Below are 13305 nucleotides of genomic sequence, written 5' to 3'. Positions count from 1 at the left end.
AATTTCAGCAGTAATCTCTTCAAGGCAAGTAAAAATTCATAAATGCTTAACAGTAATAAATAATACATTAATAGAATAATAAGTTATTGAAAACATTTTATTTAATTAATTTTTTTTTAATACTTTATAAAACTTTACTTAATATAAACTAGATTTTTTTTCTCATGTTAACTGGTCTTCTGACAATCCCTAATTTTTGAAATCTCAACTCAAAAATGAAATAGTAGTCATGTAGTCATGCCAGCTGTGTGACAAATTAATGGCAATGAATTCAAATGGACATTAACTGAGATACCAAGAAATTAAAATTAAATGTATAGGTGGGACTTATTTCTTATATATATTATTATATTTTTTCTTGCTTTGTTTTCAGGATCTTGAGAACAAAGTAACTGTATTTTTGAAGAACGAGCTGGAAAAGTTTAAGAAAATATTAAACCGAGAGAACACACAGTACTTTGTGCAGGACCTCACAGAGGAGATGCGTGATATCAAAGAAGCAGCTCTTCATATCACACTTTTCTTCCTGAGAGATATGAAGCAAGTTGGAGCTGCAGAAGCTCTTCAAGGTAAGAGGTTCATATGCATAACAATTCGTCATTCTCACTTATAAAATATAAAATGGTGCATATCTCGATGCATAGCTTTCTGTTTATTTGTTCTTGTATGTTTATTAGATGAGCTGGTCCTCATTCATCAGCGACCACTAAAATCAAACCTGAAGAAGAAATATCAATCTGTATCTGAAGGAATTGCAAAGCAAGGTGACTTCAAGCTTCTGAAGAACATCTACACAGATCTCTGTATGACTCTGAGTGTTAGTAAACAAGTTAATATCCAAAATGAAGTTCAGGCTGCTGATAGACTACATGAATCAAAAGAGATTCCAGTTGAATGCAAAAATTTGTTTGAAGCACCTGAACAAGACAAGGAGATCAGGACTGTACTGACAAAAGGAGTTGCTGGCATCGGAAAATCCATCTCTGTGCAAAAGTTCATTCTGGATTGGGCTGACGGTAAAGAAAATCAGGCTATTACTTTCATATTTCCTCTTGCATTTCGAGAAATGAACTTAAAGGAGAAAGAAACACTAAGCATGTCAAGTCTTATACATCAGTTTTTTCCAGAGATAAAAGGACTAAACCTTGCAAGAATTTATAAATTTAAATTACTCTTCATCCTTGATGGATTGGATGAATGTCGTCTTTCTCTAAACTTTGACGGTAATGAGACTTGTTGTGATGTAACATCACAAGTCTCTCTGGATGTTCTCCTGACGAATCTCATCAAGGGAAATCTGCTTCCTTCTGCTCTCATCTGGATCACCACCAGACCAGCAGCTGCCAGTAAGATTCCTCCCGAATGTATTGACCACGTCACAGAAGTGCAAGGATTCAGTGATGCACAAAAGGAGGAGTACTTCAGAAAAAGATTCACAGCTGCAGATCTGGCAAATGAAATTATTGATAATGTTAAATATTCAAAGAGTCTTTTTATCATGTGCCACATCCCAGTCTTCTGCTGGATTACAGCCACTGTTCTCCAGAACATTTTTGAGGAGAAAATAAATAATGATGTGAGAAATCAGGCTGATGAAGTCTTCAAAACACTGCAGGAATCAAACACTGAAGACATTCCCAAGACTCTGACACAAATGTACACACACTTTCTCCGCTTTCAGATGCTGCAGAGCAGACCAAAATATGATGGACAATACACACCAGATGTTTCCTGGGATAACGATGCCATCCTTTCACTGGGGAAACTGGCATTTCATCAGTTGCAGAGAAACAATCTGCTCTTTTATGACACAGATCTGGAAGAATGCGGTATTGATGCGTCTAAAGTATCAGTGTATTCAGGCATGTGTACCCAGATCTTTATGGAGGAAAAAGGGATCAGTCTTGGTACCACTTTCTCCTTTGTTCACTTGAGCATTCAAGAGTTTATTGCAGCCCTGTACGCACATCTGTTTCTAGACATTCACAAGAAAAGTGTGTTTGATCATCATGAGTCCACAGAACAGAAAAATAAAAATGAAGCCATGATTGATTTGCTCAAGACTGCAGTGGACAAGGCACTCGCGAGTGAAACTGGACACCTGGACCTTTTCCTTCGCTTCCTTCTTGGTCTGTCACTCCAGACCAATCGTCCTCTCTTACAAGGTCTGTTGACACAGCAAGACAGCAGTGATGAGAACTACAAGGAGATAGTTCAGTACATCAAGTATAAATTAGAAGATAAGAAGATGTCTCCAGAGAGATCCATCAATCTGTTCTACTGTCTGAATGAACTGAATGATCAAACTCTGGTGAAAGAAATTCAGACCCACCTTAGCAAAGGAAGTCTCTCATCTGCTGATCTTTCTCCTGCTCAGTGGTCTGCTGTGGCCTTCGTTTTGTTGACATCAGAGGAAGAGATGGAGGAGTTTGATCTTCAGAAGTTCAAGAAATCAGACAAGTGTCTTTTTAGGCTACTGCAAGTTGTGAAAGTCTCCAAAAGAGCTCTGTAAGTAATATAAGTCATGTTGCATCTGAAAAAAGATATCTCTATAGTTCTTATTTGTTAAATTGGGTGATATGATACTCAGTACTCAGAACACTTTGTATTGTTTTGTTTTTTTCTTTTAGGCTGAATGATTGTAACTTAACATATCAGAGCTGTTCAAATTTGGCTAAAGCTCTCAGATCAGATAACAATCTGATAGAGCTGAATATGAGCAATAACAATCTACAGGATTCGGGAGTAAAGCAACTCTGCATTGGACTGGAGACATGTGAATTGGAGATACTGAAGTAAGTTGAAGATGCCATTACTGTTCTAGATAATCTTTAACATTTTTGCAAAAAATTATGAATTGTTATACAATAATACAAATTATAATGTTTGTCGAATTTTCCACTACATGATCTACTATGTTCGGAAATATGGGCAATATGCTTAAAGGTGACCTGATATGCCCCTTTTTATAAGATGTACAGTAGGTAGACAACCAGAATGGGTAATACCGCCGTGTGTACCGCCGCCACAGTTAACTGCAAGTCAGTTGCGTGTTAAAATAATTTGCGGAACTGCCGCCAGTTAGCACAAAGGGATGGGTTGCGAACTGAATGTAATTGTAAAAATATATATATTTATAAATTTGCTCATTATGATTTTTTTGTAAATTAACACTGCACTGCAGTCAAACAACTGTGTTTAAACACCATTTTAAAGTGATTTTTGCTTAATAGGTCCCCTTCAATATACATCTTTTGTTTGACAGATAAGCATGTTTAATGATAAATTATAATGTAATCATGGTGGTGTTGATCACCCCATGAAAATGTACCTGCTCTTTATTGTGGAAAATAACGTTTTGTGGCAAGGTTTATATTAAAAGAAACAAGGAAATAGAGCCAGAAAGCATTACCCAACCCAACTAGCTATATATATATATATATATATATATATATATATATATATATATATATATATATATATATATATAATACTACTTATTAAACATTACAGTTGCACTACCACTACAGCAAATGTTATAATGTGAATACATTGACAAGCTGTTTTTTTTCCAGGCTCAATAATTGTGGATTAACAGAGGAAAGCTGTTCAGCTCTTGCTTCAGTTCTCAGTTCAGACTGCAGCAGTCTGAAGGAACTTGATCTGAGCAATAATAATCTGAAGCATTTAGGAGTGGAGCTGCTCTCTGATGGACTGACAAAGAACTGTAAACTGAAGATACTCAGGTGAGCTTTTTTTTCATATTTAGTCTTTCCCTGCCAGCATTTTTTTTCCAAGTTGCCAGTTACCGCCAACAATTTTTTAAAATATAATTTTCACAAAAATTTCATGCCAATTAGAATATTTTGTTGTGTGCTTTTTAACCAAAAAAATAAAGAATAAAATAAAAAAATCAAACAGTTTGAATAGTATGACTGATTTATTTAATGAACAATGTTTAATGATTACGTTATTCGTTATCCGCTTCTTCGTCATGGTTTGATACAGATATTAAATATTCTTTGAGAAGATGTTTAATAGTGCCTCCTACTGTATAACTGTGAAAAAAGAAAGCCAAAAATATTCTGTCAGTAGCATGGAATAGTTGTCTCATAAATTATGGAATATTCCAACAATGGCGAGGATAGAGTTAAAGATATTTGGCTTGAAAATAATATTTATATTTGTTTATATAAGGAACTATGAGGAATAAGCATTTATTGTTCAATACATTTCTAGAATAATAGATGAATTAGCATAATGGATTATTTTCATTCCTGATTTAGACTTTCAGACTGCAGTATCACAGAAGAAGGTTATAAAGCTCTGGCTTCAGCTCTGAGATCAAATCCTTCACACCTGATAGAGCTGGATCTCAGAGGAAATGATCCTGGACAATCAGGAGTGAAGCAGCTCAATGATTTACTACAGGATCCAAACTGTCAACTGAAGACACTGAAGTGAGTCATTTATCTGTATATTTATCAGTTTGTGTCCTGGTTCGTTTTATAAAGTTTCTTGCTTGTGGCTTTTTCCATTTTGGATTTGCAGTGGGTACGACAGATATAAAGGGTCAAACCACCTATGGCACTTTGTAAATGCTTAAGACAGGAACTTTTGTGGTGTGTGAATCTTGAAATGGCTGGACTGTTTTAAATGGTTATTTTGAGGAGGGGAAAATTTATTTGGTTTATTTGTTGACTGTTTACCACTTAGTATAATGCATGCATAGTTTGAAATGTGTGTGTATAATCAATTTTCCTTTTTGTAGAAGGTTGAAAAATTATTACTTACCTTGTACTTTAAAATGGTTTCTCTCTTGTGGGCGGAGCCTAAACTTTTAAAGTGTTGTTTTTTTATTTATCATTTGTGGTGGGAATATTGAGGAGAACAGTTCGCAGAGCAAGCCATGTCAGTTAAAAACCTTTTACGTAGAAGGAAGATCAGCCAAGAGCTGGTTGGAAATATTTTGGTGGGCTGTCAAAATTAGTCCATTAATGCAGGTAATTTAATGAATCCGGTTTAATAGCGTTAATAATATTTAACACTGTTAATGCAGGGGTAAGCTAGGGTTGGCCACCCCACTCACAAAAAAATTTCCTAGAGACATATTGGTTATACTCACCTTCAGTCATAATAAAAGTATACTGCCTATACTGTTCTCTTCATATGTTTTGGTTTCCCAAAGAGTGCAATATAAATAAACAAGTAAGCCAAATTCTATTTACTGAGCCAGGATATGAGCACCTTGCTTTTAATAGTCCAACAAATCATTTACAAATTCACACTCATCGGCCACTGAACAGAGTAAAACTGTAAGGCAAATGAAAGAGATGTAGACATTTACTATCAAACTGTAACAGACTTATTATCAGTTTAACTAGTAAAATGTTACAGATACATTGTTAACTCAGAAGTAAGCTCCGATCAACAATAACATAAACATCTTTGATAATATCACATTTAAACCCAACATACTCTCCTGCAATACAAATTAGACAGATTAATTATTTAAATGAAATTACAGCCAATGCTTACGACAGAGTTTAGCAGAAGGATTCATTTAAATGTGACACAAACATGAGTGCTTGCTGTGTCATGAGTTTGTTGCTTCTATTACCTAATGTCTGTCGATCACTGAAACACGTAAAAATAAGAGTCCTCGCATAAGAACTTACACAATAGCAGCAGGCAAAATCAAACTCATACAGAACATTAAAGAATCACATAAATATAATACTGATAAATGCAGAAGTCCATCATAAATTATACACAGCCTCTTAACAGAAGCAGAAACCTGTCTTTGTTGTTTCTACATTAATTTGAAGATTGAATTTGAAATTATTGCAATATAAAAGTATACTTAAAAACTTTAATGTTAGCTAGGATTAATTCTGATTCATTTCAGAAAAAAAAGTGCAATTGATTAGTATTTTTTTTTTATTGATAGACAGCACTAATATTTAGTAAATATTTGTTTGGAATGTTTGTTTATTTGTGATAATTTTGTAAATTTGTGCAATTTGGGACTGTGGACACTGGAAATAAATGACTGCGCAATGACGTGCTATTTTTTTCAACCTTCATCTTCACACCATACCAATATCCAGTGACTACTGAATTGTCTCTAGCAATACATTTAATAAATCCGTTAAAATATACTTCTATACAAGCACTGTTTTTGTCATTTTGTCTGCATCTGCAATGGTTCATATTACTGACAATACCTGGTAAGTTTATAAATACACTAAAATAATTGCACTCTTTCAAGAATGAGCATAAGAAAGAACATAAGGTAAGTGTTTTAACACATGCAGAGTTTGTTGAATTATACAGTTCACCCCTCTTTAACTTGTTAAAATGAATGTACAAACCAAACTGGCTTTTATGTCCCCACTTATTTAAAAATCAAACCTATACCCTTGACTACTCATGTCTCCAGGTTTTTGGGTCCTGCTGCAGAAGAAGCCTTTCAGAATGTGAAAGGAATTGTGGGTGAAAACCTGTTACTCCTGAAAGAACTGAATCTGAGTAAACGTAAACTAGGAGACACACAAGTGATTCAGATCGCTGCTTTACTGCAGGATAAACACTGTAAACTCAACACACTGATGTGAGTATTCTTTTCATTTATTATCGGACATTTGAAGTATTTTAAAGAACCCAGGTGACCAAAACACAATCATTCTAAGTAATCTCTAGATATAATCAATGAAGTAGGTTGTGTTTGTAAATTCCTCCTGTCCTGTTTAATATTTTAGTCTGCATAAGTGTGGGCTAACTGAGGAAAGTTGTTCAGCTCTCACTACAGTCCTGAGATCAAACCCCAGTCTGAAAGAACTTGACATGAGCAAAAATAATCTGCAGGATTCAGGAATGAAGAAACTCCAGAACGGATTAGAAGATAAAAACTGCACACTGAAGAAACTCAGGTTAGTTCAGTGAACCTCTGCTTGATATTAATAACAACAATATTTTAACCTTCTTGAGATGACTGTGGTCCTGGTGCAATCACTTGAATTTTTCCCATTCATGTCAATAAAAAGAAGACATAATTTGAACTGTAAAGGGTCTTCTTATCATTATGTCCACAGTTGGGATTTTGCAAAATACATAAATGATCAGGGTGGTTTCTGTGACCTTATTTCTGAAACAGGATGGCTTTCACAACTTGTTGCAGCAAAAACTCACCTACATAATCTAGTACTCAAAAGTTTTGTTAATGTTTACTATGTTTATTTTACTGTTCTTAAAAAAAAAAACAATAATTTTTACTCACCAAGTTTCAGATATAGAGCCTATTTTAACGATCTAAGTGCATGGTCTAAAGTGCATGGAGCAAGTGCATTTAGGGAGTGGCCGAATTCATTGCTAGTTTAATCACAGAAAAAATGGTCAGCGTGCCCAATGCATGGTCTAAAAGGGTTGTCCTTATTCTCTTAATGAGTAATGGGTGTGTTTTGGGCATAATGTGCAATGAACCAATCAGAGTCTCATCTCCCATTTCCTTTAAGTGACATTTGTGCTTGTTCTATGGCAGATTTGTTATTTACACGTCAGAATTTGCAAAAACAATGACTGAATGCTTCTCCAGAGCAGGCCCAGCGCCCCCCTACACAACAATATTTTGCATTGTAATCCTTTCATTTTAATATTTGGCATGTTTGTGCGCAGCTGCACGTCCCTTTATGTGTAATAAGAACAGTGTATGAACTAGTGTTGCACGGTGCACCGATACTTTTTAAGTCGATTCTCGGAAATTAAAAACGTCACGATTCCTAAATTTGTAAGAGACGTAGTTCATGTTGGGTGTGCTACGCACGCTTCCAGTGCCTCCCTATGGACGTCTGTGTTTTTTCTCCTCACGCAAGCAGCAAAAAAGCACTACAGCGAGATGGCTGCATTAGGGGCTTTACTAAACTGATTTAGCTTTACTAAAATGTGTGCATAATCGCATTAAATAGTTTAAAAAATTTGTTCAGATGAACAAAGCACGAGGTTTTCTTGCATAAACATTTTAATTGTTTGGTCAGACAGTTCATATATAATATTCACATTAATCGGGGATTAAACGTGGAGTTATGTTCTGTATGCCAAATAAGAAAACGAGCGTATCTGCACAGCACCTATAACTGCGCTTTGTGTCTGCTGATTGATGATCGAGTTTAACATGCTTAATTGGCTCACTGACCCTCTATACTCATTGATTTCGTTCATAAACGAGATGTATCAGTTCATTAAACTCGTTCATGAATGAGAAGATCTCTCGATCTCGATCTGGGTTCACTACATTCAACAAATCACATGCTCCATCACATCTTGAGTAACTCTTTGACAGGATGAAACAGTTCACAGAGCTGTTCACAAGCTGTGCATGCGCTGCTAATAGCGCCATGCTCGCACGCAGCTGTGGAGAGAGGAACTTCAGTGAACAAGAAATATGAGTCTAGTAGTAGCATCTTCCGTGATGTCCCCGATGCGCGGGTCGGGGTGGGTAAAGAAATTGTACTTTATTTGCGGGCTGGGGCGGGCCAAATAATTTCATAAATGCGGGACCCGCAGGTTGGAAAAAAAACGGACCTGCGCATCACTAGGCTGCATGTGTGAGCACAAGTGATACTGTGGCCGCCGGTCCATGACTGGTAGAAAAAGATGACGCTCACTAGTAAAGCTCACTTGCTGAGTTTTCTCCTCTGAAAGAAAAGGTTGCACAATTGACAGAATTAGTTACAATATCTGAGAAAATTCTATTTGTTTTAGTTTTTTACTTGAATGCCATTGCTTAAATTGATATCATTTATCTTTTGACATTTAATCTTCTGAGTTTAGAAACATTGTTTAATATAATCGCTGTTCATATTTTTATTCAGAGTTCAGAATCAAGATAAATGTATTATGTTCTTATGTTTCTTATGATAACTGAGATAATGCTGCTAAATTTATTCTTTCTTTACCTTGAATGTCATTGCTCTATTTTATTTTTTATATTTTGATATTTTTTGTTCAAATGTTTAATATAACTGCTGTTCATATGTTCATTTATTAGTGTGTTATATGATTAGAATGTTGTCCCGGTTTTAAAATAAATCAATGATATTTGAGTGTATTTTCCCTTTTCAGGAAAAGTATCGAAAAAGTATCGAAATCGCAATTCTTGACTAGGTAACGAAACAATTTTGGTATCGTGAGGAATGTTGTGCACATGCTTATATAGGCAAATGTTACTAATGCACTCTTTAAATAACAAAAAAAAAATATTGCACCATTGTCTACCAGGTTTCAGTCGGTCAATGGTGCAGTCTATTTAAGTTGCCTTAAAATAGCAATGTACCAACAATGCGCCTGAACACTCCTCGTTTTCAGACCAGCACGCCCATGAGAGCACAAATGCAATTGCTGTTTAAACAATGTGGCGCAGGACATGAAAATGACAACTGCATCGGGCTGAAACTAGCAAAACAACTTGTGCTGTGTGTCTGGCATCACGTGTATGATAGAGCCCATAGAGTACATACTTGTTATTACTGTAGCACAATTTTTGTGATAAATGTAATGAAACTGTTGCAATTATGGTGGTAAAAGTAATTGAAATTAGCACAAATTTCAGGGCATTTAAAAAAAGAATTCTTTTTGTAAAATCTCTTTTTGTTAGACTTTCAAACTGCAGTATCACAGAAGAAGGTTATAAAGCTCTGGCTTCAGCTCTGAGATCAAACCCTTCACACCTGATAGAACTGGATCTCACAGGAAATGATCCTGGACAATCAGGAGTGAAGGAGCTCAATGATTTACTACAAGATCCAAAGTGTCAACTGAAGACACTAAGGTGAGACATGATGAGATGGCTCAATATAAATGACATTCAGGCTAAATATTCATGCATAATATTATGTCAGTAATACTAAAAGCTTTGATTTGTTGCATCTGAGCTACTGTGTTGTTATTGACAAATTGTTGTGTTGTGGTACAGTTCTGTTTAAAATAGACATTTTGAGCCACTAAATATGCTGATAATCAGTAGGCTGTTCTGAAATAATTTCCATCAGATTCCTAACACTGTATCAACTCTACAGCAGGTCTGAGTCTCCAGTTCTTCACAAACATGCTGTGTCTAGAAAGATATTTAGCACTTCTGCCCTTCATGACATTTGCAGTGTTGAACTGTTTCAGTTATTTGAAACCCCGTTTTTGAACATTTGGATTTCAGAAAATAATATTTTTTGATGTTCAAAATAAAAGAGTAAATAGATTATTTCAAAGTTAAAATGAATCCTGCTTTACCTTCTCCAGGTTTTTAAGAAGTCCTGCTGCAGAAGAAGCCTGTCAGTTTGTGAAAGGAATTGTGGGTAAAAACCCGCTACTCCTGAGAGAACTGAATCTGAGTGAACGTAAACTAGGAGACACACGAGTGAATCAGATCTCTGCTCTACTGCAGGATAAACACTGTACACTCAACAAACTGATGTGAGTTTTGTACATAATTTAATATAAATTTGATTAAAGGGGGGTTAAATGCTCGTTTTCACTCAATATCCTGTTAATCTTGAGTACCTATAGAGTAGTACTGCATCCTTCATAACTCCAAAAAGTCTTTAGTTTTATTATATTCATAAGAGAAAGATAGTCTGTACCGATTTTTCCCGGAAAAACACGAGCGGCTGGAGGCGTGACGTGTGGGCGGAGCTAAAGAATCACAAGCACGAGTAGGCTTTTGCGTTGAGAGCATGTGGAAGCTGTGACATTACCGTGAGGAAAAAAACATCCAAAACAAACCATGGCTAACAGTCAGATTCCGTGTATATTTATGATCCAGAATCAGATCCAGAGGCTGAAATTTAACAAGAGCAGCAGCAGCAACGACGTCTCTATGTAGTATGTACTGAAACTGTATATATTTGCCTAGCGGTTTTGGAAAATGACTACTTTGTCGTCTTTTTTTTTTTTTTTTAAGCTGCACTTTCAGTTTGATGACAACATTGCATGTTGTTTACTTGATGTGCTTACGCGCCGATAGCTAAGTTAACAACACAGAGATATTTGAAGCAGTTTTACTCACCACCTGCGGTTCCAACACACGATCGTGACCCTTTTTCGTTGGGACTGCATCATCCTTAAGAAATAAATGATACGCAAATCCGGCGTCAAACTGGGCCTTGTTTGTAAAACAAGCATCTTCGAAATGCAGGGAACAAACACTTGCACAACTCCGTTGATGCTCTGTAAAAATAAACTCCATCCACTGGTCCCTTAATGCTGTTTCTCTTTTGGTAATCTGTGCAGGGTTGTCTTGCCCTGGCAACCAAAAACACACTCCTTTTGTGACATTTCGCGACGCTCTCGCTCTGATCAGTGAATGTCTGTGTTCTCAGTGCTCTGCTATACGGGAGCGCGCGCTCTTCTGGCAGAAGTGCCCTTAGGACCCATATAAGGAAATTCCGCTCGATCTAACGTCACACAGAGCCATACTCGAAAAAAACTTTCCGAAACTTGTGACAAACCGGAAGAGGTATTTTTGGAACAGAAATACTCCTTCAAACGTACAACTTAATTTTTGAAACTTTGTCCATGTTTAGCATGGGAATCCAACTCTTTAACAGTGTAAAAAACTCAGTATGCATGAAATAGCATTTCACCCCCCCTTTAAAAACTATTTTCTTATTTGTTTGAGCCAGAGGTGTCACAATGTGAAGTTTTACAATTAAACAGGCCATTAAAAACAATTGATTAATTAATTAATTGACAAAAATGACAGTTACCTGTAGCTTTAAACAGCAGGCCAAGTCACTTTGATCATGTGTCATTATTATTTCAGTTACTGTAGAGGGAGAGCAATGTTTTTCCAGAACTCACAAACTCTTCAAAAGACAAATGCAACATTTCAACAATTTAGTGTCTGTTTCAGAACAAAGCAAATTAATGATGTATTAAAAACAGATCAGCCACCAATCTTTATCAGCTGATGTTCACTAATCCTTTAGTCCTGGTTAAATTCAGGCACAGTTTTTATTTTTTATTATTTATTTTTTTCATACAGCAAGCACACATACAGCACTACTTTAATGAATAAAAAGTTTACCAGAATAATCTTTAATGTTCATTGCTTTTCACTGTAAGAATTAACAGGTTAAGAGATACAACTTTTTTTTTAAATGCTGTAGAAGTATTGTTCATAATTAGTTATTATTAACTAAGGAAACCTATCTGTATGTAGCAGGGAACAGCAGATCTAAACAAGTAGAACCAGTCTTAAAATTGATGTGAAACAACTGCATCTGGAATAGAATTTATGTTTTATAAATTCAATGCTGTTCAAGAGAATTTCATGTTTGACTTTCAGATGACAAATTACACTCAGGCAAACGATCAAAATCTTCCAAAACCTTAGATGATCTTCATAGATCTGTTTCATTGTCTTTCCTCTTTCTGTATTCAGTCTGCGTAGATGCAGAATTACAGAGTTTCAGTGTCTCATCCTGACTTCAGCTCTGTGTTCAAACATTTCACACCTGAGAGAGCTGGACCTTAGTCAGAATAAAATAGAAAACAAAGGAGTGAAGCACTTATGTGAACTACTGAAGGATTCACACTGTAAACTGGTGAGATTGAGGTGAGGAACATGCTTAAAAATTCTTAAAATCATTTAAACATTGCAATTTATCTATAACACTTTTACTCAATATCTATCAGAGAGTCTGAGTTCACATTATATTTGTGGAAAATAATTTCATTACCGATTAGCTGTAAATGTGCGCTGTGACACAAAGGGAACATCACTAACAGTCATGAAAAATGTGTTAACTACAAGATACTTTAATTAAAATGGTGAGGCAACAGAGTGAACAACAGCAGAGTTACAGTATCAGCCAAACTGCTGAAGAACATGCGCCTCACACCAGATGAGTGTATGAAATGGAGAGCAAAACAGGCAATTAGTTTAATACAAGAAATTATGTTTGTAATAAGAGTAACTGTAATGATATAATAACATTGACAGAAAATGACATTGATAAGTTGCTGAAGAGTGAATGTGTTCCTGCAGAATATTTTTTCTCTGACACTTCGATTGAGCTTTTATTTTTATTTGTTATATATAATTTGTTCATTTTTAAATGGCTCTGTTTGCTTAATTTATATTTTAAAGCATCAGGGAACGTCTCGGTTACGTACGTAACCCTCATTCCCTGATGGAGGGAACAGAGACGTTATGTCGACCGACAAATGGGGTCTCACTTGGGAGGCCAATCATCTCTGAATTTAAGAGAAAACGCCAATGAAAATTGGCTAGTGGATTAACACACCTGAGCC

General features: G+C 35.7%; 1 protein-coding gene across 1 annotated transcript; it reads left to right on the top strand.

Moving 5' to 3' along the window:
* Positions 1–380: 380 nt before the first annotated feature.
* Positions 381–12776, top strand: LOC113080343 (NACHT, LRR and PYD domains-containing protein 12-like). The gene is made up of 10 exons (XM_026252507.1): positions 381–569; positions 678–2508; positions 2631–2795; positions 3576–3746; positions 4287–4460; positions 6443–6613; positions 6762–6932; positions 9653–9826; positions 10291–10464; positions 12434–12776. The coding sequence occupies exons 1-10, from the start codon at positions 482–484 to the stop codon at positions 12609–12611; spliced, it is 3297 nt and encodes a 1098-aa protein (XP_026108292.1). The 5' UTR covers positions 381–481; the 3' UTR covers positions 12612–12776.
* Positions 12777–13305: the final 529 nt, after the last annotated feature.

The sequence above is a fragment of the Carassius auratus genome, unplaced genomic scaffold, assembly GCF_003368295.1.
Source record: "Carassius auratus strain Wakin unplaced genomic scaffold, ASM336829v1 scaf_tig00030951, whole genome shotgun sequence".
NCBI classification, from domain to species: domain Eukaryota; kingdom Metazoa; phylum Chordata; class Actinopteri; order Cypriniformes; family Cyprinidae; genus Carassius; species Carassius auratus.
Note: the sequence above shows the minus strand (reverse complement) of the source record. Positions and strands in the feature narration are given on the sequence as shown.